Consider the following 23715-nt stretch of genomic DNA (forward strand, 5'->3'; position numbering starts at 1 on the left):
GCCTATTTAGCTGTAGTTGTAGTACAGTCAGTCTGCAAGGTAGTTAACTTTTTTGTGTCAGGATATCGATTATACGTTTCTTTTGTACAGATAGTCAAAAGTTCGTTATTGCGGCAAAAATAAACCTGTTTCATCACCAATAAAGTTCTTATTAGGTTCATGTACGAGTATCCTTCAATAATTTACAAGTTTTACATTTCGTTTATCATAATTTTGAACATCGAAACTCTTTGACTTACCGCAAAATATCAGATGTCAAACGATGTAATGTCGACTTTTAAACCTCTCTAGTCAACTACATTTAATGCATTACATTTGATGATTGAGAATAATTATTCAGCGATTTGATTATATAATTGAATTAGAAAGTAGAAATGGCTAAATGTTTGCTTTAGCACTTTAAAAATATTTCAAGATCTATTTATTTTCTAAAAATATTTATTAATTTCTACGATAGATATTACAGCTGGAATTGATATTTGTGAATTACAAAATGTCGTTTTTTTCTATGTTAGACAAGCATTCTTATAATCGTGTGATGACGTATTAAAAAAATGTAGTATGGTCGATGGGATCGCATAGTTTTCTATTAAAAAAAAACAGGTTTTAACGTCATCAAATTATTTATGGATAATATAATTTCAAAAAAATGCAATGATTGTTGTAGATTTGGAACTTATCCAAATTATTGAAAACTACACATTATCCACGAATAATTTCTGATTTTGTCAAAATTGGAGGACAAACTTAAAACTATATTTTTTTTCTCGAGATTATTTTGGTGTAGTTGATGCAGATCAAAAAATGATTGTTAGTAAATCGAAACTTTTCGCCATTACATGTATTATTACGTTATATTATACTTTATGATATTTTTTAATATTTAGACAATTAATTTTACAAGGAATCTGTTATCGTTATTTTTGAGTACATACGTCATATACACCATATAAGAATACAAATAATTTACAATGTATAATACTATCACAGAGACTTGAATAATTATTCACCAAATATTAAAAAAAAAAATTCTTTTAGACATAAATAGTATTTCAGTTATTCTTACATAAAAATATTGTGGCGGTCCGTGACGGTGGTCCATGCGGTGGTCCGTGACGGCGGCCTGTTACGGGGGCTCGTGAAGGCAGACCGTGATGCCGACCGTACACGACCATCGTTTTTATTTTTGTACCCTCTGTAAAGAAGTTTCACTTCAAAAATTTCTTTTAGACGTTATAAGTTTACATTTCGATAAAATTGCTTTTATACTAAAAAAAAATGTTTCATTTGTTTGTTGGTAGGTAATTCAAAAAATATTGTTGTTAGTGACTTTAATATTTCTGCTATTGTATTTTTAATAAATCATATCTTACAGATAGATCAATGATGGTCAAAATAAAAAATTTTTTTAGTCAACCGTTAAAAATAAATCAAGGAGTACTTCAATTAACAGTACTTGAACCTATATTTTTTTATTAATTTACAAATAAATTACTCAATTTAAATGTTATCGCTTAAAAAATTCGAATTGAAAATGCTGTAATAATTCTGTGTCAAGAAAAAAAATGAAAATTTGTTGTATAAATAAAAGAAATTTAATTTAAAAAACAGTATAATCATGGTTTAAATTAACCAAATACATTTATAAATAAAATTATTAAATTCATTTTTAAATTTGCTTGGTTGTTATAGTACACACTACACAATAAATGTGTAAAGAACATGATGTTGATAATTTTGAACGATTATGTAACAAAGATGTATTACTGGTGTATGTATAAAAATAATAAAAACATACCAACATGGCAACAAGTGACCACGTAACCATGAAAATAATACTTGGTATAAAAAGAACATTGATGTTGCCGTGCCACATCGTTAAAGTAGTTTTAGTATTACAATTATTAATTTGTGGGAACAATACAATATTAACCTTAATAATTTTATTTCATATTATCATTTTAAGCACTTGATAAAAAAATAAATTCGATTTTTTTAGATGTATAATTGTTTAACAAATATATATAGTTTATTTTGAAAATTGTTTATTTTCACACCAACATTTTTATTATTATGTTATATTTATTTTTTTTATTAAATCAGTAAGTGATATTCTCTAATAATCTTATTGTAAGTATATTGTTTTAATTTTCTCCTAATTTAAGAACTTCTCATCACTTATACATGCTTTACTTAAAGGAGGTAAGCAAACTTGTATTGTGTTTATTATTTAATACATTTTATCGATTGTTTGTTTGAAAAATAAATGATATATATTATACAAAAAAAAAATATAAAAAATACTTACTATAAGCTTGTTATATAATATACATACTATTATTTTCAATATATTTAGGTTCATCTACAGGACTTGCGTGCAACATAGACAAAATTCATGAAGTAAAACCGATTTGTATGGTTTATGAATAAACAAAAATGAAAGAGAATATTTATTAGGGTTATAAATAACGATTTATTTTAATGTTATATTTTGTTTTGTTTTCAGAATTCGGAAATTTTTCATTATATTTAAATTTAACCAAAAACCTTATACTCAGGTATAATACTTTTACTTGAGTATAGGGTCTATGAATTTAACACATTCTTTATAGAAACCGACCAATGACGAAAACGTACACTCAAACCTACTATATTACTATAAGTATAGTGTATACAGCAGTGTGATATAATGCATTATCAAAATATATGAGTTTACATGACGTGATTTGCATTTACGAATACGCACAGCAAAAAACTTACTCCCACCAATTTATAAGATATCTATATGAATTTCACTTGAGTATAAGGTATAATAATATACTACTTTTCATTCCAGTTCAATATTAAATTTACTAGACTATACAACTTAGAAGTACGCACATACAAAACGACATAACTAAACTACAATATGGACACGAGTATAGCTGAAACGTTTATGGATGGGACAGTTTTTGTAACTGGAAGTACAGGGTTTTTGGGGAAAGTACTTACTGAAAAACTACTCAGATCATGTTCATTGAAAAAAATTGCATTACTTGTGAGAAGTAAGAAGGGAGTCGATTCAGCTCAAAGGGTTACAGAAATATACAATCAATCTGTAAGTTTATTTTTTCTTCGTTATATATATTATGTGCGATGTTTATAATTTAATATAAAAAATTATTTTATTTGAGCGCGTATAAATCACAAAGAAAATAATACGCCTAGTTAAAGGCATACTAATCCCCCAAAAAGAGAAGTTATTTAATGATTGCTTTTGAGACTAAAATAAAATGTATTCATATTATTTTATTTTATTTTTATTAAATATATTAACCCCTTTGAACATAATATATACAATATTATAGTTAAAATTTAATTCTAAATGTTACTTGTGATATCTAGTACATATCTATCCAGGACATATCCGTAAGATAATAGATAATAGACCGTAATACAAATGAAATTTTCTCATCACATGGCAATTTTTAATTAATTAATAATATTATGATTATTTATTAATATGTACGTTTAATACTGATTCCGTTTTGATAGTAGTTTCTGAACGAAATGTGGAATGTATATTTTATTTTACAATGATGTATGTTTTTTTTTTTATTTTTTTTTTTGTGTCATCACGTTTTGGAGTAGAAAATAATGACTCAAATAATTTAACTTCAGCCCCTTCTTTGAGAAGAAAAATTCATCTAATTGGTACTTTGGAGGGTAAAAAGTAAAAAATTTTCAGTAGTTTTCAAGAGTGTCAGAAAAAATCCTAAAAAAGTAACGGAAAAACGGGAATTTTTTCGACAAAATCGATATTTTTATTTTTCTGTAACTCAAAATCAAATCATTGTAAATATTTGAAATTTTAATCAAATTATTATATTAGCGTTTTCTGTTTACGAAAATAATTCAAAATATTTTGCCTTTTTTAAGCTATTTATAGACAATTGACACTTTCGATTTTTATAATTTTTTTTTATTTTTGAAATGCCTATAAAAAAACCGATGTCATAAGGGCATAATTCTTATTCACTATATCAGAAGGAGTGTATTCAATTTCCAGAGATTCTTGTTGAATTTTTCCTATTAAAATATCTTTGTCAAAAATTACATATCTTGTTGTTTTAGACGAAGCAAATTATGTTAAATGTCGTCGAAAATCAATGAAAAAATCAAAAATTACTAAAATATGTACAAACTACGTATGTACTTATTTACCAAATATGTAAAATAAATTAGGGTTTATTTCAATTAGAATGATCTAAATCGTACACATTTTTTATCAGATTTAAAATATCTCAATCCAATAATAATATGTACTTACAATAGGTAGGTTATCATTATGGTTAATTTAACCGTAAGTACAACAATGTTGACTCTATCTTCGTACATTTTTTTTTTTTTTTGAAATTTGACAGACTTAATGTGGTGACCAAAGCTTAGTCAAAAAAGTGTTCTTTTAAAAAAATTGTGTCAGTTACTTCAGTATTTTGGCCCTTTTCATTGCATACTATTAATTTAATTACCGTAATTCTAATTAAATTATCGAATTTAAATTTTTCAAAAATCGGTTATCGACAAGAATAGTAATTGCCTATATGTTTTTCGGCTATATCCTGGTAACGCGTAGGTATATACGAAATTTACCCATAACTCTCATAATAATATATGTCTCACTACATTTTTTGATATTCTGTTCTCTTCATAGTTGTTTTTAAATCATTTCTTAAACCAAACGTAAAAAACGGTCGAAAGAACACGCCGCTCAGTATTTACATGATCCTTTTACTGACTGTACCTACTACTCACAGTTTGCGGCTGGCCGACAAATATTTAACGGGAGGGTTGTTTGATAATACATAAATGTTCGTCTATGAACTGTGACGTATCGTGTAATCAATATATTATAAATAATACACGTATAATGTATAAACATCAATAAAATAAAATTTTTAATATATACCTATGACGTATAATGTTATGTACTACCAATTACAAAAATCTATTATATAATATAGCTTATTAATTTATATATTTATTGTATACCTAATAATTTACTGCTATTACAAATAGTATATTATAATGACTAAAGTAAAATATAATTGACTAGTAAATTAATATGAATTTTCCGTGTTTCGATTTTTACGTAATACATTCATCTGCAGTTAACATTTTAATATTATAATAGGATAGTAAAAAAAAATTTCCTATACAGTATTTAGAGATCGTATGGGTGGGGGGGGGTATCAATTCATTTATCCACAATTCCACGTGTCCCTTAACTTTATTTTTTTGCTCAAAAAAACATTAGCACGATTTTGTGAGCCCTATTTCTAGAGCTCAGTCTCACAATTTGATAGACTTCACGTGGCTTAAATCTATAGCTTAGTAAGTTAAAAAGATCCCTTTGAACAATATTTATCGGATATTTCAAAATGCTGTCCTTCGTGATACCATATTAATTTATTTACCGTAATTTTAAATCATGTAATCGATAAGCATAATATTTGCTGCATAATAATAATACTGTCTATACGTGTGTTGCTTATATAATAATATGTATTAAATTTATTTTGTGCAAACTTTGCATTTGAAAATCTTATTGGGTCTATAAAAGCTTTACACAAATACTATTTTTAAATTACAACAAACTATCTAAAGTCGTTATTCTTCATTTAAATATCTAACTTCATCCAAATTTAAACGGCAAAGATTATTAGAAAAATTTGTTAACTCCTTCATGTTAGGATCTCAATTTATTATTGTTTGATATAGTCGGTGACGTATTTAGAGGGGCTAGATGATACCATTACATTTATAAGTAGCTACAATAGATACCTAGTAGTCAGTAGTCATAATTTTAAATTCAATGTCATGTTAGTACTACAATCACATTATTTAAGTTGAATTTTCATTATTACATGAAATATTTGATAATAAATATATTTCATATTAAAAAGTTCTATGTAATTTAATAATCGAGTGATTGACCTTTTATTTTTAATTTACCCTCAAAACAGAATAGGTATGTTTTTTAAGTATTTGTCAGTATTGCCTTTTTGATTTGATACATTACATTAAGGTGACTACAATATTATTTGTTCGATTTAGCCAAAAGACCTGGGAAATGCATTCATGATCAATATGTTTAAAAAGAAATTAATTATCAACATAAACAGTTCGTATGGATACTTCTTTATTTAAATAAATTAATTTTATTAAATTAATTTTTTCATTTCATTTTATTTATTTTTTTTTTTTAATATCGATATTAATGTGTCTTAGTAATATAGTTTATAGTAAAAGCTTTAAACATTTTGTTACATAATAAAACGACAAAACAAAATTTAAAGTTCAAAAGCATGTGTAATGATATTATAATATTATAATCGGTAATAGGCAATGCTTTATAGTAGTTAAATAAACATTGATTAGTGTTAGCTACGGGATTAATGTTGATACACAAGGAAAACCAATGCTCTATTATGCTGGCTTAATAAATAAATGGATGATTTTTTTTTCAATGTATACAAAACGATTACATAACTAAAGTCATTGAGAATAAAAGTTAACCTCTTGGCGTTGACATTTTATGTATTACGCATATATTATACATTTCACTTAATTGTAAACAAATAAATTAAACAAACGAAAAAATGCACTTTTTTTGCACTGAAATGTTGAGTATTTCTCGAGAAATGAGGATTCTCATTTTTTTTATAACATTGATAAACCTAGCTGTGTAATGTTTATTACGATATTTTTACAACTAAAACACGGAAGTTTTTATAAAATGCATGTTTTTTTTCTTAATCATATTATACACACAGTAAATGAATTAGTATAACCAGTTGAAAAGATTGAAAATTTGATGTAATTTTGCATATAAAATCACTATAAAGCTAAATACATATTTATAAGCATTTGAAATTCAATTTTTGACTGGACTCGACAAAATCACGAACAATTTTCTTAGTTTCTAATTAAAAATTTATAAAATTCAATTTGTATACCTAAGACTTGCAATTTTATACAAGGCTACTCATAAGTAGTTTATATACAGCAACCATAAAAATCCAATAATATGGAAGTACAATTTGTTTTTATAGAAATTTATTATTTATATTCACATCTGGACCATATTACATATTTAAACGAAGAATAACAATTAGTGAAACGATGCACTATAAATATGTAAATACCAACCATTTTTCCAGCATTTTTCGATGAATCAAATTTTTAACACTTTATATTGACTAGGTTAACTGTTGGTCACTCCACTATAATTCGTCTTCGAGTTACTCTAGACCGTTTTTGAAAGTTTAAACAAATCATATATGGCTGTTTTCTTTAATGTGCCATAACCATAAACGGTTTTCAAACAATTGAGTGTATCTGTAAAAGTTTTTCTAAATTCAAAACAAAATTTAATGTTGGTGTGTTGTTCGAATTTCGATATTTTATAAAAATGCGTAGATAACTCACGTATGGACACGATTACGCGAGACTAATTTAGTTTTTGACGTCTACTTTTGATTCTAGACAAAAATAATTTTTTTTCCTATAAATAAATTCTGAAATATTTTGATCTCTTACTACATAATTTAGAATTTAAGAGTATTTTAGTTACTAAATTAAATACAGTTATTAGGACGCTATGACTTAGTCATGGGTTATTCTTAACTTAATATATCTTAACATAATCATTTAAATTAATTTGTATTTATTTATTCTACCTAAGTTGAGTTGAATAAATTATTATTATTATAATTTGTAACGATTGTTACATCTTTAATTATATATCATTAACATAACATAAAATGCTGAGTAGATATTAAGTCCGGGGACTTTATGCAACATTCAGTATATTGTAAGGCTACGGCCAAAACCTAATATGTACGAGAACGGTAGTTCTCCTCGATGACCATCGCGCTCACCGTGACTCCCAGACAGTCCCACATTTTAGTAAACTGTTTTGTAAGTAATAATAAACTTTTATATGTTAACTATTATTAAATCAATATTCAATTATTTGTATTATTAAAATCCCAAATACCTTAATGCTTTCGAGCTCCGGTTAATACAGATTCAAAAGAAACTAACTTCTTCACTGAACCTTTTATATTTAACGGGTCACCCCCGACTACGTTACAAAGTTATAACCATTAACTTAAGAATTATATTAATTTTATAATGATTAAACAAATGAATAAATTTCCATTATTCACATTATTTGTTAAAGTTTGCACTTACTACACGTGATATTAAAATTGTTAATGATCGTGGATTGAATATAGTCGATAATATTGACAGAATATAATTATTATTTTTCATGAAGATTATTATTTACTTGAACTTAAAAAATTTTAGATAACTATTTTGCTATTTTAGTAATTTATTTATTTAATAGTAACGCGGTAGGTTTGGGCGTATGTATAATTTTCATCAAAAAAAAACCAACAAAATATATATATATGTAATTCGCAGTATTTGCATTACTTAAAACTAAATAAAAGGCATTGTGTAATCTGTGTCATCTTATACCTACAATAATTGTAATTTATACCATTTTAAAATAAATAAAAAAACGTACTTTATGTATATTAAATAAGTATTATTTTGGTAAATAATAAAACATACAAAAATCAGTAACATTATACCCCAATAAATTATTAACTAAAACTTATAATACTTAGCTTATTCGCCTATTTTTATACTTGCAACTTAAAACGAAACTTAGCTTTTGTCAGCTAGTAAATTTATTAGCTAAGTAGGGAAATTTACCCGTAGGTTTAGATTAAATTAATTTTTGTTCAACAACAATTTCTTATTATATTATAAGGGTTTTTGGTAGTTAGTTATTCTGATGCCATTACATGTTTGTAAACCAAAGTTCTGATTTTTACCATTCTTTAACATAATTTTCTAACATTTGAAGTAATAGTACATTTATTGTTGTTATTCATCTATAATTATAATATTTTTTTATGTTTGTTTTCAAGCTGTTTGATCGTCTTCGAAAAGAAAAGCCTGACTTCATGATCAAGATAAAAATAATTGAAGGAGATTTGGGACAACCCTCGCTAGGTTTATCGTCAGATGATCGTGAGTGGTTGATCAAAAATGTGAATTTCGTTTTTCACTGTGCTGCAACAGTCAAATTCAATGAAACTCTTCAGATAGCAACAGAAATAAACATACAGGGAACAAACAGTATTTTAGACTTTGCAACGATGATGAAAAATCTTAAGGTAAATAATATATCGTATTTTATAACGGTCAACAATAGTTCTAATTTATTAAAACAAAATAATTATAATGATATGTAGGTAGCTCTATTGTGTTTATAAATGGAAGTATGACGTAATACAATCAATTGATATATATTTTTTGTATTGCTCGTATTATTTAAAGGCTTCAAAATCTGTGGTTTTTAACCTGATTTTAGCTTAAAGACAGGTTATACGTAAAATAAAATAACATTATTTATATTATTTATAGTTTTTGACTTAGTCAAAATTACGGGAAAATAAATATGTGTAAATGTGTTTATGGCTTCCACGTTCTATTCATTTAGTAAATGTGGTAGCGAGGATAGGTTAATTATTAACCGTTAATAAAATGTTTTCGTTGTTTGGTAAACATAAGGCATTATGTTTATTTGGTCATAATGTGATTGATTTTAAGATTCCTTTGGTCGAGGCCGGTCCTTTTGTGATAAGGAGGGAGGTGCCCGGAAATTGGGCTTCAATAAACTTTTTTTTCGAAAAGGTACAATATGGTAATTGGTTACTAAAATATTAAGCATCCATTTGTGCCAAAAAAATTAATTCGTTTTGGATACAGCCCATTGGCGCTAAAATAAAAAAGGTATGTTTTTACCGGCGATCCATTTGCACCAAATTTCCCTGGTATAATTATAATAAAGTAATATATTTTTTCTCAAATAATAATAATAATCAATACAATTTTATTAAAATCATAGTCAATATTGTACGAATTTTTTAAAAATAATTATCAATATTGCACATTTTTTTGTATATTATAGGTAATAATAGTGAATAGTACGAATTTTTTTTGTTAATAATCAATCAAAAGTTTCATAATAAAATATAAATCAATACATCATACATATCGTCCTAATCTTTATTGTACCTAATTAAATGCAACTATTTGTATCTACATATTCATAACGCGTTAATTTTTCGTTTTTATAATTTATTCTCAATTGCTTTTAAAATTTTTTTTTAATCTTGTTTTAACTTGTGCAATTACGTTACGATCGTTCTTTTGACGAATAACGATACCTATATCTGATAACGGAATACCTACATTGTACAACGTAATAAAACTGATATAAAACTTGTTTTCAATCTTTTTACACAAACAACATAATATACAAAGCTTTAAAATCTATAGACTCATAATAATACATTTATTATATACGTTACAGACATGACGTCTTTTAAATATTTTAATTAACCAAGTCGTTAATGTGAAATGTTTATGTAGGTAAATTTGGCACAAATAGGCTGTTGGAAAAAACATACCTTTTTTATTTTGAAATTAAAAAATACGAAGCAGGGGAAAATCCATACTCAAATTTGTTAAATCTGTATCGCGTTATTAAAAAAAATAAAATAATAATAATATTACCTATTTGACTAATTTTATATCGTATATTACTATATTATATTTTTAAAAAATTGAAAAAAAATGAGTAATTATTTGACTAATTTCACGTTGTTTGCTTATTAAAAAAAACTATGTTAAAATTATATAAATACTTAAAAATCAATAAATGTTATATTTTTGTATTAAAAATGTATGGCTAACTACCGACTACCCATTAAATAAGTGTGGCCTTCTGATTAGTATTATGCAAGCAGTACTTTATTTCAATAATTCTACAACAAGGGAAGTGCCGATCTGACCTAGCCGGTTACCTGGCAATTGCCGGAGGCCCAGAATCAAATGAGTTTATATACAGGCATACCCATTTTAATCATTCACGAGTGAGGCATTTCAAATTATATTTTAATAAACGATAACGTCCGGTTTACGTAACAACGCATTGCGTGCATAGTATATTAGCATTAAATTAAATTCTTAAACTTATGCTTATTTTTTCGAACAGTCAATAATATTTGGATTCTTGCTTACTATGTTTATTTGTCGAAGACGATTTTTATCATTCAATTTATAAGTTGAAATAAAATTCTTAATATTTTATATAGGGTAATTCAGCAAATAATTTTATTTTTGTTATAAATAATATTATTTTTATTTCATGAGTGAAAATTGTAAAATAAAGTATGTATACCAGGGGCGGCAAAATAATCGATCGCGGACAATTATAAAGTCGATTATGTTAGAATTTATTTTTATTCCATTGTTTTGTGTTTGACAAAATTCAGTGTTTCTGAAGATGTGGTTTGGCGTGTTTTCGTGGAACGAAATGATAAGATGAAATTAGATTAGTCACATCGATTGGTACTAAGGCTTAATGCAAACTCGAAGCACATAATAATAAGATACAGCACAATCCACTGCGGTTTGGCTTACTGACGTAGTGCCGTATCTCAGCTATTGGTGGATAGTACACGAAATAGTGACAGCCACGACAATATAGCGTGACAAACTGACAGAGAACATTACACTTTTTCTAAAATTCGATATGTAAACTGCAGCAAAAATAAAATATTAAAATTATACTATCTGCGACAAACCTATAAGATACATTATACAAACTGCGGCAATTTATTTTATATAAATAATATATATATATTTACTATGTGCATACCGATAATATAACACATATTAGGTATAGACAATAGGTATATACATTATACATACATCATATATTCATATAATATATATTATTATTTATTATGTACATATAATTTTAATTATTTATGTTATGTTAAACGATTTAAAATTTAAATTATATAAGTATAATAATAATAATAATAATAATAATAAGTGGTTATAAAACATGCACTATTGACTATATTATATAGTATATAAAGTATATAAAGTATATAAAAGTATATAGTATATAAAGTATATATAGTATGATGTATAGTATATAAAATAAATTGACACAGCTTATATAATATATCTTATCGATTTATTTATTGGTTTTGTCGCAAATTGTACGATGTTAATTTTTTTTTGCCGCAATTTACATATCGACTTTTAGAAAAGGTGTAATTTTGCCGCAGTTTTCCCCGCTCATTCTCTCCATGATAGCCGATCTTCGCCATCTCGTCGTCGTGCCGTTCACCACCATCACAACAGTATATTCATAAATTAAAGATTAAACGTGTGGTATTCAATCTTTGGTATAGCCAAGCGTATATTATAATTATTTTTCCATGTGACATTCTATTGTATATTGTAGTAATAAGTGATAACGGCGACATCTTTTATTATTACTATTATTATTATATTATTATTATTATTATTATTATTCTTTTGTTATTAGTATACAATATGCTTGGGCCGGTTACCACTTACCACGATCACCATTTACCGAGTTTGTATAGATTTGGTATAAACCAATAATATACTAATGTCGCGTTGAGCGTAATTGAGTTTTTAAACTGTTGGTTACTAGCTAATTAAATTAATAGTCCCATTTCGACGTATTACATTTTAGTGAGTCATTAAACGTGTTGTCACTTAGTGCTTTTGCTTATTCAAATTAAAACAGCTGAATAGTTGTCATCACTTTTTTTGTGATAAGCTCAAATTTCAATGTAATCCTTGATATAAGGTTTAAATCCAATACATTTTTATTTAACTATTGTCTGTTTGTACAACCCAAACAGCTCAATAATAGTACCACAGGACTTTTCATTAAATAAGCTTAAAGAATGGTTTTGCGTAACCCAGGATAACTATATACGTATTATTATTACTAATTATTGCGCAACATTAAGCAGGCCACATCTGTCTGATTTTTTCTTTCTGCGTATTTAATTATGGAACGGAACCCAATCAACATGAATAAATAATACCTAATTCATATTTATCGTTGCAGGGTTTTGTACACGTATCGACCGCTTTTTCACATTGTCCGAGAAATGTAATTAAGGAAGAATTCTATCCTGCTCCGATTACGGCCAAGGAGCTAAAAAATATGTCCATTGATGAGATGTCACGTGCAAAGTAAATTTTTAATTATAAATAGGTTATCTTTATTTTTCATTTGTAAATAATATAGCATTTTAGAAAATTGGCCCAATACATACACATTTACTAAAGCAATCACGGAAAATATGATTTTGAGCAATGATTATCAATTGCCGATTTCAATATTTCGCCCATCGATTAGTAAGTGTATTTGACAAGTATACTATTAGATTTTTATCAAAGTGTGGGGTTGTTAAAATACTATTTTCTTTTTAATTTTATTTTTATGCAAGTAAATCAGATCATTTTAAAATCGATATTTATTTATCGCTCCGTTCATAATATAAAATAAGAAGATTTATTAAAATTGTAATACCTATTATTATTAATAATTGTTTGGTAACCATGGTCACCAAAAATTTAAACTGTTTACACGCAGAATCGTTTTGGTATACGACGATTGGTATTGTAACAGGAAAAATATCCGGAATTCATATGTTGTGGAATTAAATAATTTTCTCAAGTTCAACTAAATTGAGATTTGAATGGGTTGTTTATTTTAATTTAACACATTTAGTATATAAAATAGTACGGTGGTGTGAAGATTGAAGGTGCTGTAGTTGTGGTGCATCTCAAAATGCTGCACTGCGGACTCCCTTATATATATATGGTGTCCACTTTCCTCTTCACAATTTCCCTTGATTTAGCTAACGCCATTGTAATTGTTTTTTGTATTTAATTTTGGTTTTCGTATTTATATGTTATAAACCAAATGTGAGTGATGTAATATTTGGTATATTGTGTAGGTTATTTTGGAATTATAATATTTCTATGATACAACTTTTAACAAATTATTTTGCCAAAAATGAATATAATACAGTGTGTACTGAGTTTCACTTAATGTGATCACATTGGTTCAGATCATTTTGATTCTATTAACTGGTTGATTCCATAAGACATTTTTTTTGTTGATGAGTTTATATTTATATGTATGTTTAAAATTAGATTAAAATAAAATAAATTAAAAATTAAATAAAATTAAGAATCTATCTATTTTTGATTGTACTTGAGAATCTACTAATTATTTCATTTTCATATTAGCCTGAAATTAAAATCCATATTCAGTTAATATAATATATACATGGTTTTTAATTATTTAAAAATAAATAAATAATAATGTAAATGTACATATTTTACCTGTAATATAATACAGTAGAACTTCGATTAACCGTCACTCTCTGTTATCCGTCATCGGTCATCGCCGAAAAAAAAAATAATTAGGCGATTAGACGATTGTGATAAACTCGTCGTGGTGCCATACATTATAATAAGTGTGGTATGTACGAGATGTTTATAATTTATATGTGTTATAATAATTAATTTATATGTTATATTTTTTTTATATGTATTATTTTTAAAGTACACACACGTAAAAAATATAATAAATGTGTGTATATGTATGTACACGTTTTTTTTTGCAAAATTTCCGTTAACCGTCTATTCGATTAACCGTCATAGCCCCGGTCCCGACAGTGACGGTTAATCGAAGTTCTACTGTACTTATATTACGATACTTGTAGATACACTATTCGTACAGCACAATTACATGTCAATACGCCCTAGTGATTAGTAATTCATATAATGAAATAAACATACTTCCAATTACTCATAAGTTATTAAGAGAATTGAGAGCCTGTAAGAGTTTATTATAGAATTTAATATTCTTATTTACCATATTATTCACTACAGTGGTTACCTAATAATGACGACGTACACACGGTACATGTTACTGTACAAACAGCTAGTGCGTTTATACGTAAGTATAAGTCCTAAGTACGCTTTTATATTATTTCTATATCCGTACCACAGTTTTAAAAAATATTACCATCATTATTACATATAATCATATAAAAAAGCCAAAAGCCACTCATTCATTGGTCAAAAACGACAACGTCATGCATGGCTTGAAATTTGAAATAATGGTTCCTATGATGCTCTGGACGTAGAATAAGACGGAATTTAAAAAAAAATTTAGTTTTACCATAAATTCGTATTTTGCGTTATTGGCCTGTGTGTCATCGACTACCTATGACTCGTTCTACTGATCTGTCAATTATTTATTGACACAGGCGCGTACTTATATTATTTACTGTAATTAACAATAACGAATACATGATTCGTTACAAGTAGTAGTTAATCGAAAACAAAAATCATATGAAACTCATATCACAGCACATACATGCGGTTTCTTCACCTAACTTTGTATGTATTGATTATAATGATTTTGAAACATACATGGAGTTTATTGACGTCCATGGTTTCATTATGGTACCTCACCATGTTGTACACGTGGGGTGAGACGGATCGTACTTTTTCCACTCAATATTCTACCGCACGTGAAGTATAAACAATTTTAAATCCACGGATAACTATTACTATAGTTAATAAAATATTTCCAACTACCAGCACGATAATGAGTATCCGTGTGTTTAAAACTGGTTTAACGTCACTGTGCACACGTAGTGATTATGTTATATAATAATATAATATAATACAGTAACTTCTCGTTATTGAAATTTATCTACACAATGACGTATGTAAATAACATTCTATTATAATAAACTGTAAACATAATGTTAACTATGAAAATACATGAAAATTAAATGATTTCGTTGTTTTTTGCATGACAAGTAAATCATATTTAATGTACTTATTTAATTTGTGCTAAATGATTTGCTTCTAGTCTGGAGAGTGAACAATGATTTCAGTTACGATGCGACGAAGTTATTCAACGACTTAAATAAACCATGGCAAATAAATAATAATTAAAAAAAAAAAAACTGTATGTTACAGTTGGATGCGTAAAGTCAGAACCTTATCCCGGTTGGTTGGATAATATTAACGGACCATCTGGCATAGTGACCGGAGTCATAGCCGGATTTTTAAGAACTATACCGCTTGACAAAAATAAAATAACTGATATTATTCCAGTTGATTATACAGTGAACGCATTGATCAGTGTTATGTGGGATACAGTTAACAGGTATGTTCTTATCTTCTCCGTACAATTTACACAAAAAATTAAAATTTGTTATCATTTTTAGACATCAACATTCAAATCAAACGAAAAAGGTCCCAAAAATATATAATTACGTTTCTAGTACTGAAAGCCCGTTGACATGGGGTAGATTTATTAAAAAAATGCACGATCATTATTTTGAAGTTCCTCCGCTGCGATCGATGTGGTATATATTTTATATTTTCTATACCAATTTATTAATTGGCACAGTTCTGAGAATTTCGCTACATAAGATACCGGCTACATTTATGGATTTGATACTAATTATAAGTGGTAAATCTCCCAAGTAAGTTTTTATTAAGAATATTGTAATATATATAAAACAAAACAGTTCCGAATTAAAAAAAAAAAAAACATTAACTTTATTTACATTTCCGTTTTACCTTATTTTATTTTTTGTTTTTCTTGGTTATTGTACGGGTCATGTACTTATTGTAATTGCTATTACAGCTTGTATATATTCTACTAAATATTTAAAAAAAAAGAAAATAAGTAGGTACCGCTCTACTGTACAAAAGATGTCGTTTGAAACACTATTACGGTTTTGTTAAATTTAAACTTAATGCTATTATATCAATGAAAACGACCTGTTAGCCTATAGCACTGAGTATATTTTTGTAATATGTTTTTATGATTTATCTATTAAATTAATTTATTTTATTATTAATACTATGATAGGTTGATTAATTTTTTTCCTGAAAATATTGTATTTATTAAATTATTAGTATTTGATTATTACAATAATATTTGTATATTTTATTTTATACCATATTATATGATTCAAAATGTAATAATAATTTTCCTGTAAATACCATAAAGCAGTAAAAATAGGTTTAAAGCCTATATAGGTAATATATCAAAAATGTCATTGAGTGTAGTAAAATTCGTAATAATATAATATAGGTACGTAACAATTTTAAGTTACCATGAATAATGTTTTTAAACTATAACAAAATAATTAACAACGATGATGTCTGCCGTTTAAATAAGTAATATCGACCAAATTTGAACTTAAAATATCCTGTAAACTACTTATGAGGAATCTAGTTATCCATTTCCAAAACTTAGATATAAAACAAAAAAATGTTATGATCAACTATAAAATAGTTTGCAATTTTTCGTAATTTTGACAAACTTGTACTGTGAATTTTTAATTTTGACCTGTATGAAGTACAAACTAGAAAAAAACTTCTATGGAAATCTACTTTCAAAATTAAAATAATCATCGACTGCTTATCAGTGTATACATACATACAAAAAAAAAAATCATCACATCATTGTAAAATCAATACTTTCATTATTCCGTTCATAATTAATATTAGTCCAACTTTCGTGTATTTATTGTATGTATTTGTTTGTTTTCTTTTTCTTCCTTTTTCTCTGTTTAAATATTTTATATCCTGAATCCTGATCTATATTATAGAATTTTTCGTAAAACTATAATAACTTTACTCATTAATTATTACTTATTTGTGGTATTAACATTTTAAATAAATAAAAATAAAAATATTTATGCAATTTACAATAGTTACTAAATTACGTTTTAATTTCAGTATTTTTTAATTAACTGACATATTTTTACAAACTTAAAATATATTTTTATACTTATTTAGAATGATAAAAATGTATACAAAAACAGAAAATATGTTGGATATGCTTAAAGAATTTACTACAAGACAATGGTCATTTGACAACAAAAATACCAGACAACTTTGGTCATCACTAAGTAAAGAAGATCGTAATATGTTTTGGTTTAGCTTGGAAGAATTCGACTGGAAAGCCTATATAAAAATCTATTATTTTGGGATTAGGAAACATACACTTCACGAAGAACTAAGTAATACAGAAGAGGCTGTATCAAAAAATAGAAAGTAAGCATTGATTTTTTTTTCATTTAATTAAGAATTGGGTTTATTATTTTTTTTAAATTAAAACAACATTTTAATTTAAAATAGAGATGTGTATTTATTTTATTTAAATCACATTTTTAAGTTAAATTATCAAAAATACATTTAGACTTATGTTGAAGAAAAATTGAGTTTGAATAAGATTCAAGGACCGAGGAAAATGAAATTTGAATCTTACTTAATTAAGTTTAATGATACTTTATTTTTTATATATTATTTATTTATTTATTTATTTTTAGATTATTCTGGTTGCATCATTTGTGCATTGCTCTTATTATTTATCTCGTATTACAATTGTTGTATTGGATGTTTATAATGTAATGCATACCTACCTATACGCATGAAATCATGAATCAATAATACTTTATTATCATAAAACCAAACAGCTGATATTCGAAAATGGAAATGAATAACTGCTTACTACATCTTAATTTTATTTAGTTATATTTATTTCAACCATACGTCCATACATATACATATACATATACATATATATCATTAAATTAAGTATTTAAGTTATAATGTTATTTTATTTTATTATATTTAATTTATATAGCATGTATACATCATATAAACTTGTTCATTTTGTCAAAGAAAATAAAACTTCTTTTCCTGATCCATCTGCTTACCTTAATTTATTAGAATAAGACATTTTTCGTTGGGTAGTTATAAGGTTCGTTAACAATGTACATTTTATATTTTTTTATGTTTTAAATTAAGTTATTTATGCAAAAAAACACTAATCAAATTTTAGTGTCTAGGTCATCTGATCGAAATATTTAATTCACATAGATTGTAGTCATACAGTATCGGAGCATAATATGAAAGCTGAGTACCATGGACATGGACCAAAATTCACACCTATAATTTTCATCCAACTTGCTCGTTCTCGAAAATAATCCGTATTCATGAGCATACAAAAATATATACTATTTATTTATTTATTATTATTATACTTTAAAGTAAAAAAAAGTGGGCAAGTGGATATCGCTCTGCTGTATAGTAGAGATGGAGAGTAGGTCACTGGTCATTATAATGGATGTGTTAAATTTGAATGCAATGAGAGGTATCATTGTATACGAAAAACGATTATGGATGGAGATGATTTGTCAGTCAATGATAATTAGTATAGGATATATTATATTATTTTCTATATTTAAGTTGTAATATATCGTTGTTATTTTACGCAATTTTGTAAAAAATTAAATTTCATACCTACGCTCTTAAAATTTTTTTTCATATAGACGTTGGAATTTTTTTTTTATAGTTACTTGAAGGAAAACTTATGGATAACTTTGTATTGGGTTTTTTAACCTTAGGTGTAAATCACAAAAATTTCATGAATTTTCAACTTCAAAATTCATTGCAAATTTTCGTGATTTTGATATATTTCGTAAACATTTGAACTTTAAATGCTTATACACAAAAATTGTAACTAACCATTTTTGATTTTTTTTTACTACGATAAGTACAACCAATAATAAACTTTGTATTAAATTTCAAAAATTTTTTGGAAAGCCAATTTTTTTTTATCGGCATTTCAAGAAAAAAAACTTAAAAAAGTCAAAAATTTCAATTGTCTATAAGTAGCTTAAAAAAAGTTAACATTTTTTGAAAATTTAATCCTAAATAGATAACGCTAATATAAACATTTGGTGAAAATTTAAAGTATTTACAATGATTCGTTTTTGAGTTACAGCAAAATCAAAATATCGATTTTGTCGAAAAGTGGTTATGCGTAAAAATACCCGTTTTTCCGTTATTTTTTCAGGGTTTTTCCTGTACGCTTTTGAAAACTGCTGGAAATTGAAGCATTATCACTACTCCAAAACGTGATGACAGACACAAAAAGAAAAAATAAAATAAAAAAAAACACACATCATTGTAAAATTAATACATTCATCACTCCGTTCAGAATCTAAAAACAATCGATATATTGTATAAACGTAGCATGCTATTCGATATTTTCTACTTCAACGAAAATGTATGAAACATCACCTACATGCTTTAGGTAGCATTCGTGTTGCTACAGGTTTCAAGTTTTGCAATTAAAAATCAATATTTAGTGATATCAAAAATCGGTTAGAGTCAGAAAATCAAGTCCAAAATCATATAATATAGGAGTATATGTTAAAATAAATATAGATAATACATATACATTATAAAATAGATAATTATCGATTTTAAATAAAAAATTTTAATTAAACGTAGTAAGAAACCAAAAATCAAGATAAATACCTAAATAAAGTACATTATTATATCATATCAAGCATTAAATTATGCAATTTAAAATATAAATGTAATATCTTATTCATTGACACGGATAAACCACCGTAATGAAATTAAAATACAGATAATCGTATACGCGAAAATCGTTTGTTTCCACGTGTGTAGTGTTCGATGTCGTGCGTCGGCCTCTTTCAAGTTGTACACTCGTATTTGCTACTTGGACGTAACCACAATAATTCCTCGCTTATGTTATATTTCTCAGGCTTACTGATGTCTATGTACTGCGGTCATCTTTTCGTATTCGACCGACCGGCCATACATTTGCATACGAGCTTATAATTGCCGTCGTTGTAACTGTCGCTGTGTACTAGCTGTTGCGTAATATTATATTCACTGACGGTGCCGCCATCTTGAATATAATATAGTGTATGTATATCGTTGTACAATAATATTTAAGTAGCTGGTCATCGTGATCAAGTATAACCATATTTAGTCGAAAAGATCCATTGAACTCTATATGATAACATACAGAGTTCAATGAAAAGATCCTTTTGAAAACACTTTATCGGATATTTTAAAATTCCAGCCTTCGTCGTGATAGCATAATTCTAATTTATTTACCGTAATTCTAAATTATATACCTAATAAATTTGTTAAAATACCGTAAATTTACAAAACACTAAATTATATACCTAATAAATTTTGTTAAAATACCGTAAATTTACAAAAAAAAAACAAAATTTGTATAATAATATGTATTACATTATTATTGCGAAAACATTGCATATGAAAATGCCATTGAGTCTATAAAAGCTTTACACAAATACTATTTTTAAATTACAACAAAATATCAAAATTCGTCATTTTTCATTTAAATATCTAACTTCATCCAAATTTAAATTACAAATGATTATTAGAAAAATTTGTTAACTCTTTCATGTTTGGATCTCAATTATTGTTTGATATAGTTGGTGACGTATTTAGAGGGGCTATGGGATACTAGATACCAGTAAATTTATAAATAGTTACAATAGATACCTATTCATTATTATAAATTCAATTTTATGAACTACAATCACATTGTTTAAGTTGAATTTACATTATTCCATGAAATATTTGATAATATTTATATTTCATATTAAAAATGTGTATACATTTTAATATTCGATTAAATTTATCTTATATTTTACCATCAAAATACTATAGGTAATACAATGTACAAACATCAATATATTATAGCGTTTTTATTTTTTTTTTTTAAATGCCTGTATAAATTTTAATCTATTAATTTCACCACTTGAATATTGTAACATATTTATTATTTTGGTTGTTGATTTACCATAAAAAGAGCATGTTTTTCTAGTATAATTATGTTTACATTGTGGCCTTTTCGATTTAATACATTGCATTAAGACAACTACAATATTATTCGATCAAATTAAAAAATAGACTTGAGACATATATTGCACAGTTAGTGTGTTTAAAAATAAATTAATTATAAAAATAAAAAGTTCGTAATAACCATATGGATATTAATGTATCTTAATAATATAATAGTTTATAATATAAGTTTTTAACGTTTTGTTATATAATAAAACGTCAAAAAATTATATAGTCAAATAGTATAATATGTAATGCTATATTTAATTATATTATAATGCTATAATCGGTAATAGTCAATGCTATACATGTAGTAGTATAATAGTATAAAATAAAACTATAAAAATCCATTGATATTAGCTACGGAATTAATGCTGATACACAAAGAATAGCAATTCCCTAGTCTACTTTAATAAATAATTGTATGTTTTTTTTTACTATTAATACAGAATTATTACATAACTATAGTCAATGCGAATAAAGGTTAACCTCGTGGCGTTCACGTATTATACGCATATATTATAATAACATGCTAGACAAACGGAAGGAATTTTAATATTGGCTGAACAAATTGTAAAATATTATAAAATGAATAATTTTCATATTTTGAACGTTATTGCATATTATTCTTAACTGTTATTTAATCACTAAAATAATTGAAAATTTATAAATATAATATAAACTTTGGTTTAATGATTGTATAGAAAATATAGTGTTTTTTTTTTTAAATCGTTACTTATTATGTCAGATTGTATTGTATTTGGTTCATTGACCCATCAATGTCTTATTATTTTTCTATATCTTCACTACAAGAATAATTTTTAAACAATCAAAATTCAATTACACTCGATACATTTATTTTTTATTTTTTTTATGTATACAAAGTGTATTAACCTAGGTACATGTATAACACGAATAATGTATCTGTACAAATAGGAAACAACCGACAAAATACAAAACTCTAATAAACTTCGTTATTAATATGTCATAGGTCCCTAACAGCGTAAATTGTAATGTACATTTTTAATATCTTGTACAATAAAATGTTAGAAAAATAATTTAAAGTTTAAAGTAAAGCTGTACAGCTGTACAAGTAATATTATTATATTTTATATCATATTTATTAGTGCTATAACCGGTAATGGATAATACCTCCAACTACTTTAAACAAGTCGTATACTCATATAGGTATACTTAAACTGTTAAAATAATTTATTGTTGACGGTGTTGGCACAAGATAAATAGTATGGTTGATATACATACACAATTAATTCCTATGGAGGATACATAACTGGATAGGTTTTTCCCACGTAGAATACGAAACGATTACATAACTATATAACCTAACTAAATCAATGCAAATAAAAATTTACCGTACATCGTCACGTATTCTATGTGCGTTTAATATGCACCCAAAAATAATTAAGAAATAATTGATATACGGAAGAATTTTTTTCAGTGAACTGTTAAAAAGGGGAATTTTTACGCAAATTCAATTTTTTACAAAATCGATTTAATTTTATTGGGTTTAACTGGAGAACGAATAACTGTAGGTACTTGAAATTTTCACCAAATGTATTATTTTATTATTTTCTACTATTTACGATTCAGAATTTTGACTTTTTTACTAATATTATATACATTTATTTAATGTAATTCAAAATTCTTTATTTTATTTTATATTATATTTTTTTTGCAACACTACTAATTTTACAAGTTTTTAAGATAAGCATAGTTATATATTATATAGTTACACAAAGGAAATATTGTATTTTAAAATTATACAGCTTTTACAACAAAATATACAATTCTACAATAATTATAGTTATAATTAGAGATGAGAAGTTATAGGACTTGTATATTTTTGTCTATGCCTTCTATTCATAGCTAGGTGAGCTATAAATCCGTTTCATAACCTAGCGAGTTCCTTTTTTTCTGTGAATTTTTTGCATATTTTTGCATATTTGGGTACATTTTTTTAAGAATAGCATATTAAAT

General features: G+C 26.0%; 1 protein-coding gene across 1 annotated transcript; it reads left to right on the forward strand.

Annotated features, from left to right (window-relative positions):
• Positions 1 to 2379: 2379 nt before the first annotated feature.
• Positions 2380 to 18715, forward strand: LOC132930844 (fatty acyl-CoA reductase wat-like). The gene is made up of 8 exons (XM_060996925.1): positions 2380 to 3097; positions 8988 to 9236; positions 13031 to 13158; positions 13214 to 13323; positions 15976 to 16165; positions 16227 to 16487; positions 17815 to 18072; positions 18348 to 18715. The coding sequence occupies exons 1-8, from the start codon at positions 2909 to 2911 to the stop codon at positions 18427 to 18429; spliced, it is 1467 nt and encodes a 488-aa protein (XP_060852908.1). The 5' UTR covers positions 2380 to 2908; the 3' UTR covers positions 18430 to 18715.
• Positions 18716 to 23715: the final 5000 nt, after the last annotated feature.

Source organism: Rhopalosiphum padi, chromosome 4, assembly GCF_020882245.1.
Source record: "Rhopalosiphum padi isolate XX-2018 chromosome 4, ASM2088224v1, whole genome shotgun sequence".
Taxonomy (NCBI): domain Eukaryota; kingdom Metazoa; phylum Arthropoda; class Insecta; order Hemiptera; family Aphididae; genus Rhopalosiphum; species Rhopalosiphum padi.